Source organism: Saccostrea echinata, unplaced genomic scaffold (assembly GCF_033153115.1).
Source record: "Saccostrea echinata isolate AGI-Se365-2 ecotype Australia unplaced genomic scaffold, CSIRO_AGI_Sech_v1 ptg000005l, whole genome shotgun sequence".
In the NCBI taxonomy this organism is placed as follows: domain Eukaryota; kingdom Metazoa; phylum Mollusca; class Bivalvia; order Ostreida; family Ostreidae; genus Saccostrea; species Saccostrea echinata.
In genome coordinates, this window is record NW_026889754.1 from 12,213,095 (window position 1) to 12,227,192 (window position 14,098).

General features: G+C 38.6%; 2 protein-coding genes across 2 annotated transcripts; one reads left to right on the forward strand and one right to left on the reverse strand.

The window, feature by feature from the left end:
- Positions 1-3,904: 3,904 nt before the first annotated feature.
- LOC133179663 (uncharacterized) lies at positions 3,905-4,765 on the reverse strand. The gene has a single exon (XM_061314363.1). It carries the CDS (start codon positions 4,763-4,765, stop codon positions 3,905-3,907), a length of 861 nt encoding a protein of 286 aa, XP_061170347.1.
- A 6,802-nt stretch (positions 4,766-11,567) lies between these two features.
- LOC133180061 (uncharacterized) lies at positions 11,568-12,928 on the forward strand. Its single transcript, XM_061314659.1, has 2 exons — positions 11,568-12,582; positions 12,788-12,928. The coding sequence occupies exon 1, from the start codon at positions 11,782-11,784 to the stop codon at positions 12,568-12,570; it is 789 nt and encodes a 262-aa protein (XP_061170643.1). The 5' UTR covers positions 11,568-11,781; the 3' UTR covers positions 12,571-12,582; positions 12,788-12,928.
- The last annotated feature ends 1,170 nt before the right edge of the window (positions 12,929-14,098 follow it).

Genomic DNA, 14,098 nt, shown 5'->3' on the forward strand with positions numbered 1-14,098 from the left:
TTCTTCTGGAGGCCCTCCAGAATGTGATCTTTGTCCTTGGGGTGACCAGTGTTCACGATAATTGTCATAGGGTCCTTCAGGAGCGTAATGGTCCCCCCAGTCTTTACTTTGTCCTGCTCCTCGACTGGTATTGCATAGCCCTCTTTTAGAATGACGACTTCATATGACTCGGGCTCACTCCCACATTCATCCACCACTGTCCATTCATCTTCTTCTTCCAGGGCCTCACCTTCGTCCTGCACAATGGACTCCTGTTCTACACCCTGCCAACTTGTCCTCCTTGACTTTACCTGATTTTCTAACTCTGCCAGATCTTCTTTCCCCCATGCTCTAAACTCTGACCTCTTCCCTGGGGACATTGTGCACACTATTGCCATAAGGATCGTGTATGAGTACTGCTGGTGTGTTTACTGGCACCATCTTGAAGTTGTCTGTCAGAGGCCACCTCATCGTATGGGTCAACTGACCCATCTGATGCAGTGTCCTCTGCATGATAAGATACTCCCGTGGCAAGGATATCTTCTGGTTGACATGGTCCACCAAGTCCTGAACTGTTGCTGCCGGACCTAAAAGGTATTGGGCCAGTGCAAGAAGACAGGAGGCTCTCAGACTGTGATAGTCTGATGAAGCATTGAGCTCATTCCAAGGTCGGTCCCAAAAAACTCTGGGAATGTGGTATTCCAAAACATGGTGCTTTAAGTGCTTGGACCGCCCATGGCACCCGTCCACTGGACAGGAAGATCTCTTATCCCCCGAATTACTGCTTCTTACTGGGATGTCTTCAGGCTCATGTGCAGGCACAATACTTGTATGTCGTCTTCTATGCTTAAATGGTGGAAGCCTCTCTTCCCCATTTGATGAATCCTCATCCGTTTCGTCCGTTTCATGGACTAGCACCGCATCAGCTTCGTCTGCTGTGACGTAATCTTCAAGCTCTGCGTCTCTCTCCATGATACCTATAATATATTAAGAAACAAAAAAAAAACATAATTTAGTTACAGTGTATAAAATATGCCTTTATACTTGACACCTAGGTCAAACATACGTCTTCAAGGTATCTGCTACCTCTTGAGTGATTGCGACACATGCTCCATGATACCAATTATCACATGTGTCACACTGTATCATAAGACGTCCGTCATCAGGTTTGTCAAATATACAAAAGGTGTCAGTAGATTCCGACTCAAGAACATTTTCTCCATTTCGCAGACGATGCCGACATTGATTAAGCCATGCAGGGACTTTTCTGTCATGACACTTTTTCAATCTGTCATGATTGGTAACAAAGACTGTATTCTGAAGTTTAAACTTATAGAGGTATGCGGATATCTTCTGAACCACAATGCCTGGTCCCTTCCAGGGTGGGTCTAGTTTTTTAGACCGTCCCTTAGTCTTGGCGCTATCCAAAACGTAGATAAGATCACCAACTGCATAATCTTTTGTATGAATCTTTACGTCATAATCTCTTTTCATATGGACTTGATGTGTCTTCAATACATCTCTGGCCACTTCATGAGCTATTCGTATAGACTCTTGTAGTCTCGACACATAATCCTCATGATCAATAGATGCATTGGTTTCGGGCGGTCGAAAAACTAGATCAGCAGGTACGCTCACTTCTCGGCCTAACATAAGTTTGTTTGGTGTGAAACCAGAGTGTCTGTTTACAGAAGATCTAATGGCACCAGCAAGCTGAGGCAAATGTTCATCCCAATTATTTTGTGACTTGTCCACAAAACAGCGTACTGCATCCATAAGTGTTCTATTAAATCTCTCGACCTGCCCATTTGCTGAAGGGCGATACGGCGTTGTGCGACTCATGAATCTGAAGTATGTCACAAATAGACTTGAAGAGTTTGCTTTCAAAGTTTCTCCCCTGATCAGTAAATATGTTGAAGGGAAAACCCAATCTAGCAAAAAAAACATTTACAGCAGCTCTAGCTGTGACTTCAGCTGTTTGTGATGGTAATGGGACACATTCAACCCATTTGGTGAATTGATCCACCATGACTAAAATGTTGGAGTTCCCTGATGTAGATTCGGGTAAAGGACCCAAGGAATCAAGGTGAACCCTCTCCATTGGTACTCCAGCCTGGTACTTTGTCATAGGACACTTTGCTTTTCTGTTGGTCTTTCTGTGTTTGCTGCAAACGTCACATGTTCGAACAAAGTCTCTAGTTGACTGATTCATGTTGTACCAATAAAATTTCTCTTTCACTTAAATATGTTCTTGACACACCTTGATGTCCCATAACTGCTAAGTCATGGCATAGTCCAAGTACCTCATCAACCAAAGTTTTTGGCACCACCAGTCTTGGTTTTCCACCATTCTTTGGGTTGTTGCGCAGTACTCCTTCAGCATCAATGAAAAACATCTCTTTATTAACCCAGTATTTCTTTGCTGCCTTGCTGCCTGTAAAGATGTCATTCTCAGAAGGGACTTTATTTGACACCAGATAGGGCAGTATCAATCCAAGATCCGAATCCTTTTTCTGGAACTCTTTCATTTCTTCAGGTGAATATTCGATGCCCGCAAACCCACTAGTACGGGAAGCTGTGCATATTTGATTACACTGTTGTTCCTCCACACTAATGAGAATGGATATATCTGAGTCCGCAAAGGAAATTTCCAACGATGTATGATGCAAGTCTGAGCTTGACTCCTGAAAAACCAATTCCTTGTCATTGGATTCCTTCTCGTTAAACAACCAGGATAAAGCTGCATGCACTTCAGTTGCTTCCACTGTTTTACCCAGAGGAACTACATCATCCACATCTTCAGTGAATTTTGCCCAGTTCTTATGTGCTCTGGTACAATACTTGCATCCTCCACAAGGAAGTTGGGTTGGGTCTACCGTCACCTTCCTTTCTGGACAAGGCCTCACACCAGGTGCTCGGAAAAGTGCATCTGCGTTCCCATGTTTCTTTCCTGGTCTATGTATCACAGTCATGTTATACTGGCTCAATACTTCGAGCCATCTTGCTAACTGACCCTGTGGATTCTTGAAGTTAAGAAGCCAAGTTAAGCTGCTATGGTCAGTCCTGACTGTAAACTGTCTTCCCAGCAAGTAGTGGTTAAACTGCTTAGTGAAACGAACTATTGCTAACAATTCTTTTCTTGTAGTGCAGTAGCGCTGTTGTTCTGGTGTAAGGCTGAAACTACCATATGCAATGACTCGTTCTTTTCCGTATTGTAGCTGCACAAGTTCTGCACCAATAGCAAAGTCGGACGCATCGGTATCCAGAATGAACAAATTCTTTGAGGTTGGTAGGGTTAATACAGGAGTTGTGGTTAACGCTTCAACTAAATTGTTAAAAGCCTCTTGTTGTTCATATCCCCATATAAATGGGTTTTTTTCCCTGTTAACCTATTCAAAGGCCCTGATTTTTTTAGCATAATCCTTTATGAATACTCTGTGGTAGTTGGCAAATCCCAAAAAAATTTCAACCTCCTTTGTTGTCTTTGGGGTTTGCCACTTTTTGACCGCTTCTACATACTCGTCTCCAATGGCCATTCCTGTCTTTTTGACTTTCCGTCTTAAAAATTCAACTTCCATTTGAAACATCAAGCACTTTGCAGGCTTCAGCTTCAGACCATATTGACGAAATCTGTCAAAGACTAATTGTAGATTCTGCAGGTGATCCTCAAATGATTTTCCCATCACCAGAATGTCATCTAGGAATGCTAACACTATATTCCATGTTAGTCCTCTCAAGACAAGGTTCATAACTCTGGTACAAGTTGATGGAGCATTACAAAGTCCAAAGCTCATGCGAGTAAATTGGAAAAGGCCATACCTTGTAATAAAGGCTGTTTTCTCTTTATCAGAGCCCTTTACTTTTATTTGATAGTATGCTGAATTGGCATCCAGTTTTGAAAACCATTCATTACCGGACAAGGTGTCTATACATTCTTCGATAAGTGGTAAGGGATAGACATCCTTCTTGGTGACTGAGTGAAGTGAAGTTTCCGGTAATCTATGCACCATCTTACTTTTCCATCTCGTTTACGGATAAGTACGGGCGGGGATGCCCATTCTGAGGTTGATGGTTCAATAATCCCTGCATTTAACATGGTTTGTAGGTGAGATTCCTCTTCGTGCACAAAATCTAAGGGAGTGCGTCTCATTCTCTGCTTAATTGGAATTGCCGTACCAGTATCTATAGCATGTTTGATCTCTTCAAAGTTTCCGAAATCAAAATCATTTTCCGCAAACACATCTTGGTACTCTGCTACCAGGTTTTCAAACTGTTCTTGTTGACTTGCCCTCAAATTTGTGACGGACTTCTGTAACAGTGGCTTTAGGTTGTCTGGAATCTTTGACAACCGTGTAACAGGCTTTGTCTCAACTGCCAACTCGACTGGGAGAACTTCAACTGCTTCCCCGACTACAACTGCTTCCCCGACTACAGTTCCTTTACTAATGGTAAAGTATCTATCACTGGCATTGACTAAACAAAGTCTTGGAGTTGTCTGATCAGAGTACATACACCTAGGCATTAAGACTGGAATGTCATTTTGTGGTTCAATCACATAATTCTGATCCAGCTTTTCTGTAAGCTCGCCATTGATGTGAACTGCTGAGTTTGGTGGCAACACCGTTTTACTTGGCAAAATAACTTTTGCCACTCTAGGTTGATCTTTGCTTTTACCATAGGACATCTGTAATGTGTCAGAGTTGATGGTAATCTGTTGTTTACAGCAGTCGAGTACTACATTGTTTTTCAGTATAAAATCTAATCCTAGAAGCATGTCATCATCCATCTCATTCAGGAGCTACATATATTTCAGATGGGTATGTTTTGGTTCCTATTTTGATGTCATCTGGACCAATGATGAATGTGTTCATTTTCATATTACGCCCTGCACCATGCATGACAGTGCGCTTCTTAATAGGCGGCTTCGTCTGCATCATTTCATACACCCGATCTGAGATGATAGTGACTTCTGCTCCTGTATCTATTACTGCAACAATATCTGTAGAGTTCACTTTTACATTTAATCTCAGCATAGAAGCGGATCCCAACTGTAAAATTGTCATCGTTTTGTCTATATCTGCACTTTTATCTTCAGAATAGGAAGTATACTGATTTCTATTTGATGGTTTCTGTCTAGGTCTTCTACGTTTCCTGTGTTTTCTTGATGCATGCCTTATTGATTTTGGGCTCGTTTCTTCTGAAGCACAATTTTTCCCAAGGCGCTTTGCAGTATTACGGGTCGGATTTACGCCTGTTGACCCGGCCCATTCTCGTTTAAAGGTCTCGTCTCCGACTGTGAACTCCTGTTTGCATTCTGACTTATACTTTGATTCTGTGCCCTAAACTTCTTAGGCTTCCTGCAATCTATTGCGAGATGTCCTGGTCTGTCACAATTAAAGCATATACGGGTCTCCATATTTTGTGGGTTTTTTTCTGTTTATTCTCCATGCTGCTCAATTTTGTTTGAAGCATCTGCATGTTGTCCAACAGAATCTTTATCTGTGCCTCCATAAACTTAAGCTGATCTGATTGATATGCTGGTGGAGAATGTGTCTACTTGGTGCAGGGAAAAGCAGATAATGAGTGGAAATCAAGAACCCTTAAAACTTGCGAAGAACAGCGCAAAAAGTAGAAGGAACAAAAAAGAATACAAAGAGCGCACATGAGCCGTCAAAAGAAAACAGCCATAAATGCTAAACGAAGAAAAGCTTATAAAGGAAAGAAGCGTGGGACATCATCAGTATCCCCTACATCAGTGTCAGCAATGGAGTCTGAGATACAGTCAGGAGAAAAATCCAGCACATTTAGGGTGGCCAAATCTAGGCAGAAACAGAAGATTACATCATGCCTTAGTTCAATGCCGGACAATCCAATGCTAAAAGCAGCAGTTATAGAAGCAGCAATCAATCAGCAATCTCCACGAACAAAAACTTCAATAAACCAAAGACTTGGTGTGGCTAGCCCAAACACAAAGGTCAAAAGAAAACTTGCGATGGAGGTTTCAGATTCATTTAGAGAAGCACTCAGTAGGTTGAAAAGTAAAAGAAAGATGAGAGATATAAGATAAAAACGTCTAATCGCCATGGCTTTAAAAACTAAAGGAAAGGCTATTCTGACATCACTTGGGATACCGAAAAAACTCCAGAAGCTAGTAAATGAAGAGAGTGAAAAGGAGGGTTGGGAAGATGCAAGAAAGAAAAGGAAAGATGTTTTGTCACATGAAGAAAAAAATAAAATTTTAAATGTCTATGACAGTGCAAGTCGGGACATCCCAGATACAAGAGGAGCTGTCAAAGTGAATGGACATGTGCAGGGGCGCAAAATAATGGAAAATTCTTTGCGCGCAAGTTATGATAAGTATGCAAAAGAAGTAGACCATCCAGTGAGCTATGGAACCTTTGTGCGTTAAAAGCCCAAGAATGTGCTTCCTTTTACAAATCACAGGTTTAGAGAATGCTTGTGTGAATACTGTCTCAATGTAGACTTGATACTGAAGTCAATCAACTCATTGTGTGCATCTGCTGGTAAAGATTGCCAAATAGCAGATAAATATGCTGCTTCCCAGTTAACACTCTGTCCAGAGGCAGATGGAGAGTACAAAAAGGCATGTCTGGATCGTTACTGTGAAACTTGCGGGATACAGAGAGTTTCTGAACATCTTCAACCCATTCTTACAGCTCCTCACATACACTTCCATTAAGTGGTGGCAGTGGGAGAAAGGGGAAAGTCGTAAACTTACAAAAGTGAAGAAGGAAGGTCTTGTTGAGGACTTGGTAGAAACATTCAAAGTTAAGATGGAAACATTTTCAAAGCACCTCTTTAATGCCAGGTGGCAATATCATCAGTACAAAGTAGTATCAGGAAATCATCCTCCTGGCACTGCTGTTTTCTGCATGGATTATGCAGAAAATTTCATCTGCAGAGCACAAGACGCACCTCAAGGGTTTCACTTGAATAATACACAGGTTACAATCCACTCTATAAATGCCGTAAGTGTCCCGAGAACCCCAAGACTGTGACAGGCTCAATGGTATTTATTAGTGATGACCTCACACATGACCACCATGGTGTGCAGCATTTTGTCAAAATTGGAATAAAAAAGCTACTGGAGGAAAGTGAGGGTAATATAACGCATGTTTTTCAGTTTTCTGATGGTGCCCCAACCCAATAAAAGAACAAAATAAATTTTGCCAACTGTTCCTTTTCAAAATAGGACTTCGGTGTGAAGACAGAAAAACATTTTTTCGGCAGTAGGCATGTGACCGTGAAATTGGTGTACTGAAGAAGTGTGCGAAAAATGCAGTTGCTGCAGGATGTCAGGATATACTTGAACTCATGCAATTCTTTCAATACTGTACAGAAAATTTGGGTCTGCCAAAAGGTGGAGCTGACCAAGACCATACACATACAAAAAGACAGTTTTTTTTATGTGAAAAAGACTGATGTTAATAGAAACTTGCCAGAAAGAACAAATGTGAAACAACTGAAGGACACTAGAAATTACCACTGTATCAGATCATGACAGCCATTTGTTATCTCAGTGAGGGAGAGGAGTTGTTTCTGTGGGGGTTGCTTAGGTGAGGGCCCTTGTTTAAATGAAGACATCACTGGTCCGTGGACTGTTGTAAATCTAAAAAAAAAAAGGGAATTGACAGCACCATGAAGGTATACAAGAAGAGGGTAGACGTGGTAGAGGTCGTGGAGTTGGACAGGGTGAGGGTAGACGTGGTCGAGGTCGTGGAGTTCAACAGGGTGAGAGTAGACGTGGTCGAGGAGTTCAACAGGGTGAGGGTAGACGTGGTCGAGGTCGTGGAGTTCAACAGGGTGAGGAGAGACGTGGTCGAGGTCGTGGCGTTCAACAGGGTGAGGGGAGACGTGGTCGAGGTCGTGGCAGAAACAGGCATAGCTCTTCAAGTAAACAGGCTTTGTAAAAATTATGTATTTTCTTGGTTGACAAATGTAAACAAATTATTATTTAAGAAAAATCATTCAGTGTTTAACATTGTTTTTCAATGACAAGCAGGCTCTTCCTCTATGGAGTCCTGTGTAACAAGTGATGATGATAATGATGAAGGAGGTGATTTTGATGATTCTAATGGCTCCAAATCAGATGATTAGACCTCTCTACCTACTGGTGCTGTTGCAGGAAATGAAATTCATGTGCACAACGAGTAAGTTATTGTCATACAGATGAAATTTATCAAATTTCAGATGACAGTACAACCAAAGATAAAGTTTGAAATTGTGCCTGTGTGTTTTACACTTCAAGGATGAGGGTAGACATATGCAATTGTTTATCAATATTATTTTTCATCAGTGATTGTGTAGAAGACAGTGAAGATGATACTTTGAAAGATATTTCAGGCCTGACCGCAATTATTGCAGAATTAGAAACAGTAAGATGGCGCATTGTTTTACCAAAGAAATTTCTCAAAATTATTGATATTTTAAAAATTATTTTACATTAATTCTCTTTACCAAAATAAAAACCTGTGTAAGTATCAGATATTAATAATAGTGTAAATAAATCATCCTTATCATTTGTTTTAGGATGAGGCAGACAGTTTATCACCTGTTTATCACCTGTTTGATAAGAGATCATTTTCAGGGATACATTTTCACCAGAAGTGACAAAAATACTGGAAACCTACCAAGTTTTTTGATTTTTTCAATGAAAATTGATAAATGATTTTTATGAATTTTGCTTAAATAATTAAAATGTTGCAAATCAAACGATTCTTGAAATGAATATTTTTTAGGCATTGAAATTATTGTTAAAAGGAGACCGTGATTAATCTTTTTTTTTTAAATTTTGTTCGGTAAAAAAGAAATTGAAGAGTTCTTGGAGACAAATTGCATCAAATCACTGAAAGATCTTGACCAAAAAACACAAACTTTAAAAATTAAACAAAAATATTTAACGAGAGAAAAAAAGAGCAGAGAAAGGGCCACTAGAAGGCTACAAGACTTAAAATCCGGAAATTGATTGATAGACCAGTAGACGGCCTGAAACAGTCATCGTTTATGCAATTAAGTAATTTTTTTTATATTTTGTAGATTGCATGCATTTAACATGTGAAAAGTGTCATGCTTTTTGTTTGAAAGCATACCTTAGTAACTTAGACAATGTAAATCACTGTTCATTATACACTCACTTTGAAGGAAGAGGGAGATAGACTGTTTTACCCTTGTGTGTCTGTCTATGTGGTTTATGTTTGTCTATCTGGAACAAATTTTTATTGCAGTTTTTTCATTATCTGATCTTCACAGATGCTTAAAATTTTAGCACACTGTTTTGACTAGTCCGAAATATCTGACATTTTCCAGGCTTTTTTTCACGATTTTGATATTCTCGGGTTGATTTTCGACACTTGCGAACCGAATTAAATGCTGAATTCACAACTTATTAATAATACAATGCCTTTAGTACTAACCAACATCGTTTTTATGGGTTTGTTTATGAAATATACAATCTGGTGAAAACATTTTATCAGACGGTCGAGTTTTCTTTTCATTCCGTGCATTTTAAAATCTTGCAAGACCTATATCGAAATGTGGAGTGATATTTTCTTTTCATCGATATTGGTGAGTACTAGAAGCATTGAGCTACTGGTAAATTGTAAGTTCGGCATTTAATTCAGTTCGCAAGTATCGAAAATCAGCTCCGATTGGAGATGGTGACATTTCCAATTTTCGTAATGGGGCCGGTTCTGACGTTTTCCTGGCACGTAAAATATCAAAATCGTGAAAAAAGCCTGGAAAACGTCAGATATTTCGGACTTTGTTTTGACATGCCATTTTTTGAGTTCATTTTTGTACAAATCCGATGTGAACTTCCTGTTTTTCTGTGCGTTTGTAACAAATTTTAGTTAACGTTTTCTCAGCAACTACTCATAGCAGTTACTTGAAATTGTTTTGGCATGCCATATAGATGGATTCATTTTTTTTAAGAATCTGATGTCAGCTTCCTTTTTATCTGTGCGTCTGTCTGACTGTCTATACCAAATTTCTGTGACAGTTTTCTCAGGAACTACTCATTGCAGATGCTTGAAATTTTAGAACATTCTGTTTATGCAACTGAACTTGTGTATATTTACTTGAGAGCATATTTTTCACATCAATGCGGGGGTATTACCGGGGTTACTAGTGAGCATTAACAAAAGTTTTCTTGTTTTCATTGATTTTATATAAATATATTCAACTAGACAATTGGATTTGTATATTAACAATGCATATAAACAAGTATATTGTTATTTAGAAGATTTATTGAAACCATCAGTATTTTATTAGTACGATATGATGCATTGTACTTAAAAAAGTAGAAATTAGTAATTGAGCTTTTCATACCTCACTAAAATTGTTGAAAAATGATTTTTTTATCATGGAAGTTAGAAATCACTGAATGTTTAGCTCAAGATACATGATTGCTTTGAATATGCTATATCCCTATGGTCACCATAAGTTTTAGGAGCAAGTTTATTTCCAAGTAACTACATGTATATGCCCTATCTTGACCAAACTTGCATAGGTAAAAATATTCTACTAGATTTGTTTCAGATGCTGGGTTTGACCTATATTTTTTAATTCATGACCAGGATAAGGAGTTTAAAGCATGTTTAATTCCAAAGTAACTCTAAGCTCTATGATGATCAAACTATGATGTTTCATAGGATATACACTACTAGGCTTCAGATGAATGATCTGATCTACTTTTTCTGGATGGGTGTTCAGTTAATTTTTTTTTTTGAAAAAGGTTTATTCCCAGGTAACTACGCCATACATAGACCAATGATACATTTTGTTATGCACACAAGAGCTTTCTTTCTGATGCTGGATCTAACTTACATTTTCAGAGTTATTAAACTGTTCAAGTTTTTTTGGAAAAGTACATTTTTAAGTAACTTTAAATTTTCCCTGTCCAACCTTGCATAAATCTTGCATCCAGGGATGCACAATACTACACGTAGAACATTTGTTTGATGGTACACTTTGCCTTACTTTGTAAATAAAATGTGTAGGGGTAAATTTTATCTTCAATAACCCAGCTATTAAATATATTATTATATATTTTAGTGTTGTTAAACCAAATGCAAAAATATGTAGATGAAAATGATTTACATACACTGTATCTGGGTGGGTTTTTCTGGACGTTTTTCTTATGTATTATCAAAATATAATGCTTGAGTGACTGTAACTTACCTTTTTTTGCAAATTAAAAAAATATTAAACATTTGAATTGTTCTGATGTATGGTCTATGCATCTATATGTTGCAATACTGGATGGAAGATATTACTTTTACCGAGTCCTAATCACAACCTCTGAAGAAAGAGGGGTATACAAGGCAAGGACAATCACCTGCTCTGAGACAATATTTTTCTCAATTTTTATAATTCTTAAAAAAGTCCATTCTATTGTCAGTGAGATTATCATCATAAATATTCTTAGTATGGGAATTAATGTTGCAGCTGTTACAGAATTGTTGGTTTAAAATAGCTGCAACGTTAATTCCTGAAAAACAGAGAAGAATATTTTATCTTTAATATATTTATATCTGTTAAGGGATCATTTAAAGTAGGATTACGTAGATATATATTTATAAATGGTATCGGAAACACGTGGTGTTGTTTGTTTACGTGTTTAGGAAGTATTTATAGTATCTAAGATTTGATTGGGTTTTAACGATTGATATGAGTTCAAATGAAATCGTGCTTAACAGGTAGTTTACCTGTGTCCAGGTATTAAGAATTAGAGGTTATTCGAGGTTTCGCTGCGCTTAGTGCAACAAGTAAAAAGTCGAATAGATGTCTCGGCAAAAAACAGATTTCTTGGCCCAATACCGGGAGGAAGATGAGTCTCTAGACGACACTCTACAAGAAACCGCTGGTGAACAGAAAACCACTCGCAAGACGGCAAATTCTGCGGAGACCTCTGGACACTCTAGCCCCCGTGTAAGTGCGGACTTGGCCGATACCTTCAACCTGTTCAAGTCATACCTGGACAACAAACTAGATACTCTCAAGGAGGAACTCTCTACGGGTAACGACATCGAAAATTTAACAAAAACCATTAAAAAAGAGGTCCCTGTAAAATTCAAGAGTGAAGGGAACAAAATTCAGTTTAACTTTAATACTGAAATATTGGGTGATTTGAATAAACTTAAAAAGCGCATTTCAGATTCTTCCACTTTGAGCATCGTTAGAGAGCTCATTTCCAAGGTTACTAAGCGTAACAAGCTCATCAGGATTGCCGATAAATCTTCGGCCGGATGGTCGACAGTCCGTGAGTATGAAAGTGATGATTTGGCGTCCGACTCTGAGGACGAAAAACGTCTACGTCAAGCTGAAAACCGAGCATTACGAGCTATCAAGGAAAAACGCCGTTTTCAGCCATACTCCAAGTCTGGTTCTGCAACAACTTCGCTACCTGATGGTAGGTCTGGTGGTTCTGGCCGTAATTTTCGTCCCTACAAGCGTAAGGAGGCCTCTCCATACGACGTGTGCTACAACTGCCATAAGCTCGGCCATTGGAAATCCGCACGCACTGCCCCAGCCAGAACCAACAACCCAAGCACAAGCTCGTCAACCCAGTGATTATGAGAATCAGTTTGTATATTTCGTTGATGAATCTATTTTTACTGATCAGTTTGAATCATTTGTACAGCAAGTAAATTATTTTGAAAATTTACCTGATATTGGTAAAGGGGTGAAAGGCAGTTTACGCAAACATTTTGAGTTTTGGAAGTCCATAAGCACTAATGAGTTCATATTAGATACTATCAAAAATGGTTATGTTATTCCTTTGTTACAGTACCACCACGCATGAGACTGAATAATAACAAATCTGCAATGAAAAACCAACAATTTGTTGATCAGTCTGTTTCAGATCTTCTTGAGAGCGGCTGCGTACAAGAGGTTCCCTTTCAGCCACATGTGGTCAGTCCACTAAATGTTGCAGAAAAAATAAGGGTCTGGTAAAAAGAGACTTATTCTGGATTTGAGTCAATTGAATTATTTTGTAGACAAAAGAAAAGTAAAGTTTGAAGACTGGCGTATTGCTTTGAATTTTTTCAATAAAGATTGTTTTCTGTTTAAATTTGATCTAAAGTCAGGCTATCACCACATAGATATTTGTAAAAGTCAGATTACTTTCCTTTCATTCAGTTGGAAAGATAAGTTTTATTGTTTCAATGTTTTACCTTTTGGTCTAACGTCTGCGCCTTATATTTTTACCAAGTGTCTAAGACCCATCGTGAAGTACTGGAGAAGCTGCGGAATTGACATTGTTTTGTATCTGGACGACGGTCTTGGTTTTGGTAAAGATTTACAAACGTGTGTTAAAGCATCAAATTTAGTTCAAGAGACTTTAGGAAAAGCATGTTTGCTAATTAATATTGAAAAGTCTAATTTTCAGCCTGTCCAGTGTTTGGAGTGGTTAGGGTTGGTATGGGATACCAGTGTATTTTCTCTACGTATACCTGAAAGACGACTTTCTGATGCTCAGAACTCGATAGAATTTCTTATTGATAGATTTCCCAACTTTACAGCTCGAGATCTCGCAAAAGCGGCTGGGAAAGTTATTTCCATGTCACCAGTTGTTGGTAATGTAACAAGTTTGATGACCAGACACATTTATATAGCTATAGAGAGCAGAAGTCATTGGGATTGTTTAATCAGTTTTTTATTTCCAGAAGCAGTAAAATCAGAGTTGCAGTTCTGGAAGGAAAATCTTGATAAGTTGAATCAGAAACTGTTAGTTAAAGACTCGTTACCAATAACGCTTGTGTTTTCAGATGCCAGTGACGTTGCAGCTGGTGCATATACTGTAGAAGCTGACGAAAAGGTTTTTCATAAAACTTGGTCATTGAATGAATCTGTTATGAGCTCCACGTGGAGAGAACTTAAAGCTATACAGTTAGCTTAAGAGTCATTTGCCAGTTCATTTATTGGAAAGAGTTTACTTTGGCATACTGACAATCAAAATTGTGTTAAAATTGTACAACGAGGTAGCACTATATTACATTTACAAGATTTAGCTTTAGACATTTTTTCTAAATGTGTTGAAAATTCTATTTCGTTGAAAATTTGTTGGATACCTTGATACAAAAACACAAAAGCAGAT